Genomic DNA, 15,334 nt, shown 5'->3' on the forward strand with positions numbered 1-15,334 from the left:
GAATATGCAGCAGAACTAAGCAATCGCAGTTGAAAAGCCAATGATAAAAAAACACCCCCTCTTAGTTATCTTGACTCTTATCTTTAGAATATGTTCTCTTAACCCTTAACCTTTAGCTCCACCTCAAGGATTTTTTTGAGAAAAAGGCAGTTCAGACAAAATTGGCCCCTTACTTTAAGACAGGGAGGTCCAGAATTCCAAGAAAACTCACCCAAGTTCACCTGATGCAGAGCAAGGAGCTGGTGGGGTGCCATGGCCCCTGCTGGTACCTAGCATGGGTCTGGGTCTGCAAGGTGGTCCTGGGTGGCCCTGCTTGGAATCCTGCCACACTACACCACAATAAGACCATCCCAGTCCCAGCACCAGTTGTATTTGAATGGAACAACAGAAGAAAAAAAGACTGATAATTCACTAAAGGCTTGTTCACTTGGCACATAGTAAGCACTGTACATGTATAATGTCATCTAATCCGAAAGCTAGTTTGTGAGTGGGGTATATATAATACCTGTTTTAGAGATAATTAATCTGAGGCTCAGAGAGATAAAGTAACCTGCCCAGGAACCCACACTTAAAAAAAAAAAAAAAAAAAATATATATATATATATATTTAAAGATTTCAGAGAGGAAGGGGGGGAAGAGAGAGAGAGAGAGAGAGAGAGAGAGAGAGAGAGAGAGAGAGAGAGAGAGAGAGAGGACAAGATCTCATTGATTGGCTGCCTCCTGCACGCCTCCTACTGTGATCGAATCTGCAACCTGTGCATGTGCCCTGACGGGAATTGTGGTTCATAGGTCAATGCTCAACCATGGTGAGGGTTCCACACTTTTTAAGCAACAGGTAATATTTAAATTCCAGGTCTGTTTGACTGGAAAGCCTATGTGTAACAGTTCTGTATGCAGTCTCTAGAATATTTTATATTTTAATTTTCTCCTTAAGAAATAAATATAAGAAAACTGATACTATTGATATGAAATTTTATTACCCTATACAGAGTTAAATAGTTTATTTTTGAATGAATTTATGTTAAAGTAAAACTTTGGGATTTGGTTTTGAAAAGCTGTTATATTCCTTTCTTAATGACTCCATTGAAATAATATGAAGTCATATTTCAGAAAAGACTAATTTTGATTCCTAATGCTCTTATGAAAGAAAAAATCCCCCTCCCCCATCCAAGACTTATCTTTTTGCTGCTCCTCAGAATAAAAAGAGACATCTTGAGTAAGATAATGTTTAAGAGTCATGTCGATTTGGATGTGTTCATCAGGGATGAAATGCTTTCCTACAAATTAATCTGTTCCTTGTGGAAGATGACTGAAGAGTGATGTAGTAGATCCAGGATGTTAAATCCAGAGAGAAAATAATTTCCTTGCTCACAGCTTATATTTCATTTGAACAACATGGAATATTTAAAATGTAACCTGAATTGTGTCTTTTTAAAAAATCTACTTGGTGACAATAATTGTAGGTTCTATGTCTAGTACAGTGGCTCTGCTCTGGATGTCCATTTCATATTATTTGTATTTGTGAATTTGGTTATATATTGAAAACTGAACCTTTAATTAAGAATTAGATCAGTTGTATACTAAATATGCTTAATAAACGATACATCCCCCCCTCCATGTAAGCCCGATAAAGAAAATGAAATTATTTGTAGCAAGTCCCTGGAGAATCTGTGCTTGTGCTAAATCTTTCTAAGGTATGTAATATGTCCCAGTGTTAACATCTTTGATTTATCACTGCTTTTTCTAGGTATATATTCTTCACTGATTGGTTCCGTCCCGCTAAAATCATGAGAGCATGGGGTGATGGATCTAACCTTTTGCCTATAGTAAATACTACTCTTGGATGGCCCAATGGATTGGCCATTGATTGGGGGTAAGTAGGAATCATCCCAAATTACTGAGTTCCCATCTACTGAGGAACGCCTAAGAGACAATATGTGAAAATATGATGGAGTGAAGAAACTGGTACTACTTGCCCTCATGTATTTTTACATCATTGATTGGCAATGGGAGAAGGACTTGGAATGCTCTAACAACTTAAAAGACACAAACACAGTAAGCCAGTTTCTGCTGGGACAAAAACTACCACATTCATGAATATTCTGAGGAAATTGCTAGAGGAGCAGAATGATAAGACCTTGTGGAAGGTCAGTATGGAGGAGACAAGGCCTAAATAAACCTCATTAGAAGTAGGACAGGGATTTGATGAAATGGAGGTCATGTGTAATTGTTAGAGGGAGCATCTTGAGGCTAGGAAATCTTTGGTGTCAATCAAATGTATATTTGTCTATATTTAGTCTGGGAGAATTTTTTTTTTTTTTTTTTTTAAATATATTTTATTGATTTTTTACAGAGAAGAGGGAAGAGTGATAGATAGTCAGAAACATCGATGAGAGAGAAACATCGATCAGCTGCCTCTTGCACACCTCCTACTGGGGATGTGCCCGCAACCAAGTTACATGCCCTTGACCAGAATCGAACCTGGGACCCCCCGGTCCGCAGGCTGACGCTCTATCCACTGAGCCAAACTGGTTTTGGCAGTCTGGGAGAATTTTTGAAGTAGAATTTTTGAAGTAGGTATAGTAGATATAGGAAAAAGTGACAGGGCAAATAAGCTTACAGATATGCCAAAGTAGTTTATAGGATAAAAAAAGGAAGAAACTTTTCAAACATAATTAGCTACCAATATTTTTCTTCATTTATTTATTTAACAAAGAGAAAAATTCCTAACTCGACAACATTTCAAGTTTTCTAAGACACTTAATTGAAAATCACTTCATAAAAGTAGCTGTATCTTTTTTTGCAGGAGGGGTGGGGGTGGAGGGATGCATAAAACTTGAATTTTTAATGAGTATAATTTGTTTTAAAAATGTTTATTAGATGTGTCAACTGAACATACTGTTTTTGAATACCCTCATTTCCTATTTTCTGGATAACTATTAACTAAATACGTTATTATTTTAGTGCTTTACGATTGTACTGGGTAGATGCCTTATTTGACAAAATTGAGCACAGCACCTTTGATGGTATAGACAGACGAGTCCTGGGCCATATACAGCAGATGACACATCCATTTGGACTTACCGTCTTTCAAGGTGTGTTTTGAAGTGATAAAAGTGTGTGCTGTTTTTTATCCTTCGCAAGTTGTAATAGTAGACTCATGCTCATTTAGCAATCTCATAATTCTGGTAAATCTCACTTTAGAATACAAAAATGAAAATGGTGCTATTATGTATAGACAAAATGCTTGTTTTTTTGATTGAATATTTCACTTTTAGAATATATTTTTTGTTTAAAATACTGTTAGATAATAATATTGACAACTTGTATGGGTATAGCACATTATAGAATACACGTACTATACAATTTAACATACCAAGTGCTCTATTATATAAATATTAAACAAATAAATAGTAAATTACGGCCTTCATCATTTTGAAGACTAAAACATCAAGAGCTGCAGTAACATTGTATCATTTCATTCTCTGATGGTTGCAAGAACCTCTTTAGAATTTTTGTGGAAAAACTATTATATATATATTCATCAACTGTATACTCACTGAATAACTGAAGCTTTTTAGTCACAAAATTGGGTAACATCATCTTTGTTATATAGAAATGTTAGGATATGGCTTACGAAGAATATAATATAGCAAGACGTAGTTTTTTTTTTTTTTTTTTTCCTTTTCTAAATAATGCTACTGGTAAAGATTGCTGGGAGCATGGAGTTTGGGAAACTATAGCAACAGTGATCACACTAATGTATCAGTTTTCCTTCTCTCAGCTTTTCTCTTTTTTTACATATTTATTGTTGAAAGTATTACATATGTCCCCTTTATTTCCCCCCATTGACCTTCTTTTTTAAAAAAAAATTTTTTTGTGTGTGTTTTGTTTTTTGTTAACCCTCACCCTAGTATGTTTTTCCCATTGCTTTTTAGAGAGAGTGGAAGGGAGGGAGGAAGGGGTAAAGAGAGAGAGAGAAAAACATTGATATAAGAGAGACACATTGATTGGTTGCCTTCTGCATGCAGGATTGAACCTGCAACCCAGGTACATGCCCTTGACTGGGAATCAAACCCATGACCCTTCCATGAATGGGCCAGTGCTCTAACCAAAGAGCAACACTAGCCAGGGCCCAACTCCACTCTTGAGTGTAGTAGGCATGCAATTTTGAGTTGAGTTGCTGGGAATAAGAATGTAGCTTGGCACATAAAACAGGAGAATTGTTTAGTCTTGAAGACATGGTTCTGTGAATAATTGTATAGCTTCAACGGCCAGGCCAAGAGGGTGAGGAGAGACTAAAATCTACCCCAGTTTTGTTTGACAAGTCATAAGTAGTCCAGTTTGGGGGAGATGCCCTTTTGTGATCAACCAAAAGCCTTACCCATAATGCTAGTTGTGTCCCTGGTTGAAACCTCCTACTCTGAATAATTAGCACAGTGCTTTATAAAAAACTAGACACTGACTATAAATCAAAGACTTTCTCACATGCATATAGTGTGGAATGAATAGCTAGTAAATATATTGCGTATTCCATCCTGCTGTCTGTTTATCTGTGGAGGAGTGCATGGTGCTTAAAAGTATTTAAGCAAAGCTTTTATGAGATTTTTGATGTGTCAATTATATCTACCCCCCCATAGATTCACTCCCTTTTCAATAATGATGTCAGTCACATGCTATTTGCTATCACACAGGAACATTATGAAAATGTTAAATTTTATCTGCTCTTTGCTGGAATGTTCTGGGATTGAATAAAAATGCAGTTGCAGTGACTTTTGGTTTCATCAGTGTGAAAAAAATTTGAGTGCAAACCCATGAGAGCCCAGCATTCTCAAAATAATAATAATAATAATAATAATAATAATAATAATAGTTTCTTCCAACACTGCCCTTATGGAAATTTCTTTTATTGTGCAGCTCTGGAAATTATACATCTTTCTAACAAAGTCTAGATTTGCTTGACTGTCATACCACACAGGACTAAAAGGTTTATTGGATTCCTTGTCTATTTAAGTGTAGTAAAATTTCTTCATGAGTGGGGGGACTGAGATTGCTAGTCAGTCCAGATAATATTTAGTGAGTCCAGGGACTGATGAGTCATTGATTAGACCATAGGTAAGGGAAAACTGGTCTAATGATAAAATTTGTGACATCTCAGTCATTATCTGGTTAGTTGGAACTTTTAGTTAGTTATGCTGCTGTTAAAGAGAAAATCCACTTTGATTTAATTCTTGTTAGAAACCATCAAAATGTGTATGTTTACTTTTCTGCTTTGGTTGCGTAAAGTGAATATGATTAAATTTTTGATGTTAAGAATCTTACATGGTTTTTATCTTACTACTAGTAGCTCTGCGCATGAATCAATGCATCAGCAGCTCTCTGCGGAGCCTGGCCACTCCACGCCTGCTGCCCAGAGGCTCTCTGTGGCCCAGAGGCCCATCCGCAGCCGGGCGTGTAAAGCTTGCCTCATTGCCGCGGTGACAAAACAAGCATTCCCCCAGGCCACTCATGCTGCCTGCTCTCAGCAGCCGCCCCCCTGGGACTGGGGGACTCTGGCAGGGCTGAGAGGACTGGGTGCCGCCATCTTGTGGCTATGGGCGCTTCCATCTTTGTGACGGAGTGATGGTTAATTTGCATACCACCCTTTTATTAGATAGGATTTTGAGTTTCTTGAACATTGATGTGGTTGTAAATATAGGCACACTTCTGTGGATAATTTTTATTGACCCCAAACATATCTTGAAAGTCTCTTTTTGGACTAGACCTGTACTTTTCCTTTTCAACAGTTTTTTATTAAAACTGAGTTTAAAATGTTTTTTAAAAAAATATATTTAAAAATATATTAAAATATATTTATAAAGTATATCCCACTAAGACATGGGATATGGAATTTTTGACCTGGAAGGAAGCTTAGAGATGATTTATAGTCTATTGCCTTAATTTTCCAAGGAAAATGAGCCTTAACACAGTTAAGTATTTGCCTAGCAGCACTGATCAGGTTAGTACTTTAGTTGGGTAATAACTCAGTCTTATGGGGCACCCTCCAATGTTCTCTAGAAGAATCCTGAGGTTTCTTAATGTTTTACTTTCACCCATTGAAGTCTAAACCTAACTGCTATTAAATGCCATCACAATACTCCATCCATGTCTGCCTGAATATGAACCCTAGTACTAATAAACATACAGGCTCATTAAGAGTCCTTTTTAGAGAGTAACAAGTCATGGAAAATGACTACTCAAACATATTTCAGGTATTTATGGGAGGAGCTTCTGACATTTGCAAGAAACATTACAAAACTATTGCATATTTTTAACTGATTTAAAAGTGAGCTGTGACAAAAATACTAATCACCCATGTTTCTTCTTAGACTATGTATTTTTTACTGACTGGAGACTGGGTGCTATTGTTCGAGTCAGGAAAACGGATGGTGGAGAGATGACAGTTATCCGAAGTGGCATCAGTAATATAATGCATGTGAAATCATATGATGACAATATCCAGATTGGTGAGTGAGATTGCCATGCTCTTTTACATGCATGTATTTAATACAGCAGCTCCTTTTTTCTTTAAGTACTTATTACTTAATATAGATATTGATAGTTTTATATTCCTATCACCCAGATAGTTTAATACTGTAAGACTTACTTAAAAAAAAAAATCTCTGTTCAACTCTTGCTAATTCTAAAAGTGTTGCTGGAAGAAATACATTTTAGCACTTTTCTGTTTTCATATTGGATATTATATTTGGCATGCTGATTTCCAAGAGGAAGGTACTTTTTGGTATTGGGTCTGAAAAGTTTTCTTTCCCATTTGTTTTTCTTCACAAACCATACCTGTGATCAACCTAATGGAAATGTGATTAACTCACTATCTCTGGATATTGCTTTTTCAGGTTCTAACTATTGTAATCGACCCACCCACCCAAATGGCGACTGCAGCCACTTCTGCTTCCCAGTGCCAAATTTCCAGCGGGTGTGTGGTTGCCCCTATGGAATGAGCCTGACTTCTAATCACTTGACCTGCGTGGAAGACCCGTCCCATGAACCGCCCATGGAGCAATGTGGCTCCTTTTCCTTCCCGTGTAACAACGGCAGATGTGTGCCCAGCTATTACCGCTGTGATGGCATTGATGACTGTCATGATAACAGTGATGAGCATCTATGTGGCACGTTTAGTAAGTAGCTTATAGGCTGGAGATAATTTCTGGGATGAATAGAAAGAAGTGGGCTTAACAAGAAAACATGGGTTATCTCTAAGGGAAAAAGTATTTTGAAAGATTTCAGATTTTAGGAAGCTGAACAATAAATATCATTCATAGACAATGTTGCAAATGATTTCTCACATCGATTTGGACTATCTTCAGTAAAATATATATTTTTGACATTGGCTGTTGGGCCAGTGCAGTCTTTCCATGTTGTCAAGCTCCTCAAAATGTCAAATCAAAACAAACTAGATAGAATCTTTAGTGTCTGAGATAATGTAATCACAGAATAGGACTTATACTAATAGCTTTTGAAAATCTCATGGGCTGTATTTCACCCTTCCCCCTCCTTTGGTATAAAATGAATTAGGAATGAAATGGTGCTCTTTATTTTTGTATTTTATGGTAATCTAGTTTATAAATTTTGGAGTTTAATAAATGGCATGGCAACATACAAAAGTATTCCATTAAAAAATAAAAGATAGTGGACAGTTGAAATCTCAGTTTCTACCAAGGTGAGATTAATAGTAATAATAACTTGTGTCCTTTTAGAGAAAAAAGAAGAGTGACATTTGAAAGTGAACATGCCCATTTGTACATTTTTCTGAAATTTCTAAAATTTTCTTCCTTTTGTTTATTATTTTCCTCTTTCTAAAAGTGCAGGTTTTTACCGGAACATTTTATTAATTTGCATTTTTCAAATGATACACTGTCAAGCTTTCTGTAGACTGAGATTTTTGTGTGTGTGTGTTTGTCTTCCATAAACAATCTTTATTTTATATATTTTTGGTTTTGATCTTCAACACCATGCAATGTGTACACTGAATTTGAAACTGTTACTGGAGGAGGAAATAAGCTAAAAGTAAAGGACGGGCCTTAAAGTCACACTTTATATGCTTTAATACTGGGCAGGTTCCTAAAAGTCTCATAGCCTCAGTTTCCTCATCTGTAAAATGCAGATAATTATGTGTACATCACTGTATTCTTGTGAGGATTAAGAGAGAGAAAAAAATATAAAGCATGTAGAAAAGTGCCTGGAATATGATCATTGTTAAGTAAATGCCAGATGATGGTGATGATGAGGAGGAGGAGGGAAAGGAAAAGGAACATTTGAATGACGCACATTTCTCCTTATTTTGTATAATGCTCCTATTGGAAAAGGAGAAGAATTGGGCCTTTACAAGGCAAGAACTCATATAAAAGACTGTAAAATCAAGTGTCTTCATGATCAGTTTGTTTCTGTTACAGATAATTCCTGTTCACCGTCAGCGTTCACCTGTGCCCACGGAGGAGAGTGCATCCCTGCACACTGGCACTGTGACAGGCACAGTGACTGTGTGGATGGCAGTGATGAGCAGGACTGCCCCACCCATGAACTCACTTCCTGCCCTGCATCTTACTTCACCTGTGATAATCACCACTGCATCTCGTGGAACTGGGTCTGTGACACAGATAATGATTGTGGGGATGGATCTGATGAGAAGCACTGCAGTAAGTTTTGAATGGATTTCTCTTGGTTGATTGATCATCCTAGTAAATAGATTTAAACCATCAGTAGGCCTTGCCCACTTTCCTCTAAGGCTCACACAATTTTCGTTGTATCTTAGCTACTGTTATTCCATCTGTCGATCCTTCTATTAAAAGGCTATAGAACAAACATATGGGAGGCGTAGCCTCCCCCTAAATATTGAGTGTTTTTGGAAGCAAAATGAGGACTGTCTCTGATGTCTAACACCCAGATAGAAACTGAAAAAGATCTCTCAACTAACTATTCAGATATTTAAAACAAATTTGTTTCCCCCCCCCCCCTAAATCATATAAACATATCCAGATATTTTATTCTTATTTTTCTTTTCATTTGATACTGAAGAAGGCAATAGAATATAGAGGTACAGAACATTTAAATTACCACTAATCTTACCCATCTGCTAATTTTATCTTGCCAGTTCTAATTTTCTTTAGGTTGTCATGTCTTTGGTAATAGTTTAAGGTGGAGTAAATTTCCCTGGACTAAATTCTACTTTTGGTTGCATGACTAGGCAAGTCACTTTCCTTCTGGAATAGATGAGCTTTAAGATCCCTCTGGCTCTCACATTTTATAAGTCTACTAGAGGCCCGATGCACGAATTTCGTAGCCGCTCGCAGCCTTGGCCGGCCCTCGTATCCCTGGCTTCGTCCGGACGGTTGTCCTGCTGTTCGGTCTAATTACCATATTAGCTCTTTATTATGTCGGATATTTAATGCAACTTCATCAGTGGATGGACAGCCAGCACACTTGATTCTAAGGCTGGGTCTCTTCAGCAAAGCAGACCCTGGATTTTTAAAATTGTTCTGATTACCAGCCATGGGCAAACTACGGCCCGCGTGCCGGATCCGGCCTGTTCCGCTGTTCTATCTGGCCCGCGGAGCCGAAAGAGCGGAGGGTTCTCTTGCTCTCCCCTCCGCTCCTTTACTTTGAATTTATATTAGTTCACACAAACACTCCATCCATGCTTTTGTTCCGGCCCTCCGGTCCAGTTTAAGAACCCATTGTGGCCCTCGAGTCGAAAAGTTTGCCCACCCCTGGATTAGACTCTGGATTAAATCCAGTCATCATGATCAGTCTATATACTATTGCTACTAAGCATGAAGGTCAGGCTAATGAATGCTGCCTAGTTGGGCTCCATTGCTTAGCTTTGGTGGAGTCCTGGACTTAACTAGTAATCAGTTCAAACCCCGATGCTAACTTTCTAAGTGTGGTCTACTTTTCAGGGTGTAATCACTGTTTTTGACTTTGCCCACGATATTTTTTTTATAGCCTAGTTTATTTATTTATTTATTATGATTACTATTTAAATTTATCTTTATTGTTGAAAATATTATAGGTGTCTCCCTTTTTTCCCCATTGATCCCCTCCACCCTGCTTCTGCCCCCTCCCCAGGCCTTCACTGCACTATTGTCTGTGTCGATTGATTATGAATATTTGCATAATTTCTTTAGTTAATTCCCCTCCCCTCCTGTCCCTTCCCTCTGAGATTCACCCATAGTCTTTTTATTCCTTTTTAAAAAAACTGTCCTAATTTTGAGTGCTCTTGCTGGTCTGACTTTGGCAATGTGGCTAAGTTGAAGGAATTTTGAACACATGTACAATTAAAATAACATCTATTTCTTTAGCGTTTTTCAATTTGGCTCTGCTACACGTTGAACAAGAAATAAACTTTTATTTGGTTTTAATTTTGGATGATATTAGACTTTACAGCGACATGCCTGCCTAGTCAGTTTCATTGCCCTGACCATCGGTGTATTGACCTGGTTTATGTCTGTGATGGGGACAAGGACTGTGTTGACGGATCTGATGAGAATGGTTGTGGTAAGGGGATTGCTATCTTTTTATTCATGCTGTTTAGAAAAATCCCAATCTCATTGAGCTGATTTCTAATGCTTTCTTTTCTTTCATTCTTAGTAATTAATTGCACTGCTTCTCAATTCAAATGTGCCAGTGAGAATAAGTGTATTAGCAATGTATATCATTGTGATGGTGTTTTTGACTGCAGTGACCACTCTGATGAGAAAGACTGTCGTAAGTACCGTAGACCCAGCATGTTTCAGATAAAGGAATCATTTCATTCAATCAGCATTGATATTACCACAGATTTTCTCTAGCTCAGTCAAACTGGAGGGAAGGCAGTCTGAATTACAAAGTATTGTCAAAGGAATGCAGTATTAAACAAGTAATGAAGTTGCCAACACATTACCAAGTAATGATTTATGATTTGTGAATTAGTTGTATAAATGGGAACTTTCACATAGTTTTTTAGGTAGTTTAACTATTTCTTAGATATTTTTGTTTTTACTACTAAGTTTTCCTAGGCCATCCCAAATTAGTGTGTCTCAAATTTTTGAGACTTAGCATATAAAAAGGTGTTTTAATGGTTTCTTTAAAATCTCAATATAGAGGTCAGATCATGGTATGGATGTGATATGGAGCAGAATTAGATACTGACTCTAATGAATTTATTCTTTCAGTGGTTTTTGGTTGAATATCTGCTAAGATATATTTGTTAAGTATTTGTAGAGTCTAGTAAGAGTAATTATAGAAAGTAAGAGATAATAAAGCAAGGTGGTCAGTTACAAGGGCCTTAGAAATAATACAGATAAAATTCTATGAAGGCTCAGAGAATAGAAATTCCTTCTGCTCAGAGGGTTCAAGGAGAACTTCGTGGAATATAAATTAATAGACCTATAATCTACAAAGAAACTTATAATGAACAGGGTTTGCAATTGCCTGCTTTTTGTGTTACATGGATTTTAAACTTGTAAAAAATTGTCAGTGAAGTAGTCATTTGTTTGAATAATGGTATTCTTTTTGAATAATGGTATTTTGGACCATAAAAAGTAGGTTTCTATCAATTCTACTCAATCAGAAAAGAAGTGCTTAAATCTATGGATAAAAAGAAAAGTTAAATAAAAGGGTTACATGCTTTATAGGTGTGCACCACACCCAGAAATTCTTAGTCACTGATTTTCCTATGTCACATTGAAAACACAGACTTCTGTGATGATCTGAGGTTCCAGTTCCAGGTACTAATGACTTGTTGTTGCCTTTCTAGGTTCCTCGGGGGTTGCGGGGGATTAGGGCTTACTTCTGTGAAATAGGGAGACAGTTCTTATCTATCTCTCAAGAATTACTTGATGAACAGTGGAAACTTTGCAAAGAATTAAGGGCTTACTGTCACCTTTTGCTTAATGTGTGCTGGTTTAATTGGATACAGCTCATTTGAGGAACAATTATGACATCCAAATGTATTATTGAACACATGAAAGTCAAAGTAACCATAGCTAATTAAGTGCAATTGAAATGCTCTCATGATTCTTTAATAAAGAGACAGCTGTATTTTATGATTTATTCTGTAATTGAATGAACATAAGAAATGCAGGAAATAGAATGTTCTTTTGACTGAGGGATTTATCTTCTATTCAAGAGCTGTGCATCATGTTCTTCGTTGTCTGATCAACAAATCAGACACATAAAGATTTCTATTTACCACAATATTGGAGAATACACTATGTGTATCATTTTTACATTTTAATATTTATTTTAGTCATTATTATAAAACTATCCTTGATCCAAAACTGTTTCCTATAGGGATTATATAAAAGGAATTATAAATTGCATTCACAAGCCTATCTTCTCCATGCTTTTCTTTTAGAAACCAGGCCTCCTGGTATGTGCCACCAAGATGAATTTCAGTGCCAATCAGATGGTCTCTGCATCCCAGGGCTCTGGGAGTGTGATGGGCACCCAGACTGCATCCATGGATCTGATGAGCACAATGGCTGTGTGCTCAAGACCTGCTCCCCATCCCATTTCCTTTGTGCCAATGGAAACTGCATCCACAGAGAGTGGGTCTGTGATGGGGACAATGACTGCAGGGATATGAGTGACGAGAAGGACTGCCCTACTCAAGCCTTTCACTGTCCCAATTGGCAATGGCAGTGCGCTGGCCATAGCATCTGTGTGAATCTGAGTGCAGTATGTGATGGCGTCTCTGACTGCCCCAATGGGACAGATGAATCCCCACTTTGCAGTAAGTTCCCATTTTACTGGCCATAAAGTTCATTCTGACCAGCGGCCTGCTGTGCATCACCATTGTCATAATCACCATGTAGCTTTTTGAGGAAGGGATTTCGGTTCCTCTCTGAGTTCAAATCTGTGTAGGGATAAGCATTGTGATTCAAATAAATCATCACTGGATAATATTTCTCATTAAATCCTTTGCACTTGGTTCTGTGTTTGTACTTCTTTTTTTATGTAATCATTTTAAAAAATAAGACTAACTGAGGCCATTAGATTCTCTAATTAAATTTGGTTCTATTGGTAACGGACTCAAAAGTTTCTAACTTTAATATTTTCTAATTTCAATCAGAACTTGCCACAAAACAAATGAAGTCCAGGGATTTGTGTTTGCTGTGATTAGAATTCTGTGATTGGCATGTGATCCTAATTACTGTCCTTTCTTTCTTCCCTCTTTAATCAATGCTCACTCTCAGATGAACCTCAGCCAGGTATGACTGCAAAGTATTTATTTTTATGATTTTACGTGTTGTGTTTGTGCTGAAAATGTTCTAATCAATTTGACTTACTTCCCCTTCTAGTGCATGTTTTGTACCATCACTCTTATAATAAGTTACATGGAAATAGAGGGCATTTGCACCCCCAGGCATGTGAGCTATGTTTGGGTGGCTTCAGGCATTGCTGTTTTGGCCCTGAAACGAAAGAATGTTTGTGGACCTGTGCTCTCTAGTGTTCCAGCTGCCTTTCCCCTTCCATTTATTCACTTTCATAAACCTTCCATCCCTTGCTCATAATGTCAGTCTTATCTTCTATTTCTATATGGGTAGAAGAATAACAGAAAGCAAATGAGAAGTAATTTAGGTGTCTTTGCATGCTTGATCAATAACAGTTGTGTTTCTTGATGTCACCAATATTTCCCCAAGTTTCTCACATTGGACTAAATGGAATTATAATAGAGGGGTGTAGCGAAGAAAATGGTCCAAGTCCAATAGATGTGAAGAATAATAAATCCTTAGGTCTATCAGAGCAGACACTGACTAGCCTGTGGAATTCATCCAAGTGAGTGCTGCTCTCAGCTCTTACCTGGGTATTATGTTGAAGGTAGTCTTAGACTATATGACAAATAGTTGCAGCAGGGTGAACCAAAGAAGCAAAGATTCTTCACTTTTCCCCTTTTTTATTCTCTTTCTTTATTCTAGACCAGGAGAGCTGCTCAAATTTAAATGCTGGTTGTACTCACCAGTGTGTTCAAGGGCCCTTTGGGGCTCAATGCCTATGTCCATTGGGATACCTGCTTGCTAATGATTCTAAGACCTGTGAAGACATAGATGAATGTGATAATCCAGGCTTTTGTAGCCAGCATTGTTACAACACAAGAGGTTCTTTTCGGTGCTGGTGTGATAAAGAATACATGTTAGACACTGATGGGAAGACTTGCAAAGTTACAGGTAATGACTGAACTTGAAAGTGAACTAACTCCAGTTAACAACATACCCCAAAGCTTAAGATCAAATGTTGTATGTAGATATTTGGAAATGTTGATTAGAAGTCAAATGATGGATCTTGTACTTTGGAAAATAGAGGTCAAAACATATACAGCAGAAAATGATTTTAAAAAATTATTTAGAATAATATCAAAATGTTTTTTACATTATTTAAAAATGATTTCTGTATTTAAATATCTTTATATAATAAGCATAATGCATTCAATTTTCCCAATATTAGTTCAATTTCTATTATGTGAAAGTGATTACACTATATATTAGGATATTAATTTAGCTGCTTTAAATGACCAAATAAAGGAGGCTAAAACAAAGTAGAGGGGATATTGTGAGATAATCAGAAGTCTCTGACACAGCTGAATGCCTTTGGAAAAATTAATTGACATGATTCCTGCTTTCAAGAAGCCTATAATTTAGGAAAGAAGATAAGCAAAGTATGGAAGTAACTAAGAATAGGATGAATGCAAGTATAGTTCACTCCATATTGATATTTAGAAAATATAATTAAAGGAAGAAAAATATTTTGGGAAAAGCTTACTTTAAACACTTGTGATAATCAGCTAACTATGTAGGCAAGGCATGGAAAGATTAAAAAAATTTTTATAGAGATTTTTGTTTTTCCCCATTACTATAGTTTGGAATTACATCTTCCTCTGTTACCAAAAGTATTACATCAAATATTTGAGATGCTTTAGCTTTGTTTTCTTCCAGAATCAGTGACATTTTTGCATTTTCTTCTTTGACAGCATCTGAAAGTCTTCTATTACTTGTGGCAAGTCAGAACCAAATTATTGCTGACAATATCACCTCCCAGGTCCACAATATCTATGCACTTATCGAGGGTGGTTCTCACATTGTAGCTGTTGATTTTGACTCTATCAGTGGTCGTGTCTTTTGGTCTGATGGAACTCAGGGCAAAATCTGGAGTGCATTTCAAAATGGAACAGACAGAAAAGTAGTAAGTACATTTCTACTGACGTTTGGCCTAATTCCACTGTTGTGGGTCTATTTGCTATTACTCTCCATTGAGAGAAGATCCTACTGCGTACTGGGTAGCTCTCATATTCCCCTTTGGC

At 37.0% G+C, this 15,334-nt stretch overlaps 1 protein-coding gene across 1 annotated transcript in view; it reads left to right on the plus strand.

The window, feature by feature from the left end:
* The window catches only part of LRP2 (LDL receptor related protein 2), a gene marked incomplete at its 5' end in the record, with an annotated part of 209,763 nt that overhangs the window by 92,202 nt on the left and 102,227 nt on the right, over window positions 1-15,334 (plus strand). The window contains 10 exons of the mRNA XM_080669070.1: window positions 1,748-1,873; window positions 2,965-3,095; window positions 6,369-6,506; window positions 6,894-7,175; window positions 8,451-8,693; window positions 10,432-10,551; window positions 10,645-10,761; window positions 12,392-12,769; window positions 13,956-14,204; window positions 15,005-15,216. Of these exons, the coding sequence (XP_080525196.1) occupies window positions 1,748-1,873; window positions 2,965-3,095; window positions 6,369-6,506; window positions 6,894-7,175; window positions 8,451-8,693; window positions 10,432-10,551; window positions 10,645-10,761; window positions 12,392-12,769; window positions 13,956-14,204; window positions 15,005-15,216 (1,996 nt within the window). The remainder of the gene's footprint in view (window positions 1-1,747; window positions 1,874-2,964; window positions 3,096-6,368; window positions 6,507-6,893; window positions 7,176-8,450; window positions 8,694-10,431; window positions 10,552-10,644; window positions 10,762-12,391; window positions 12,770-13,955; window positions 14,205-15,004; window positions 15,217-15,334) is intronic.

This window comes from Plecotus auritus (genome assembly GCF_963455305.1).
Source record: "Plecotus auritus genome assembly, chromosome: 5".
NCBI lineage: Eukaryota > Metazoa > Chordata > Mammalia > Chiroptera > Vespertilionidae > Plecotus > Plecotus auritus.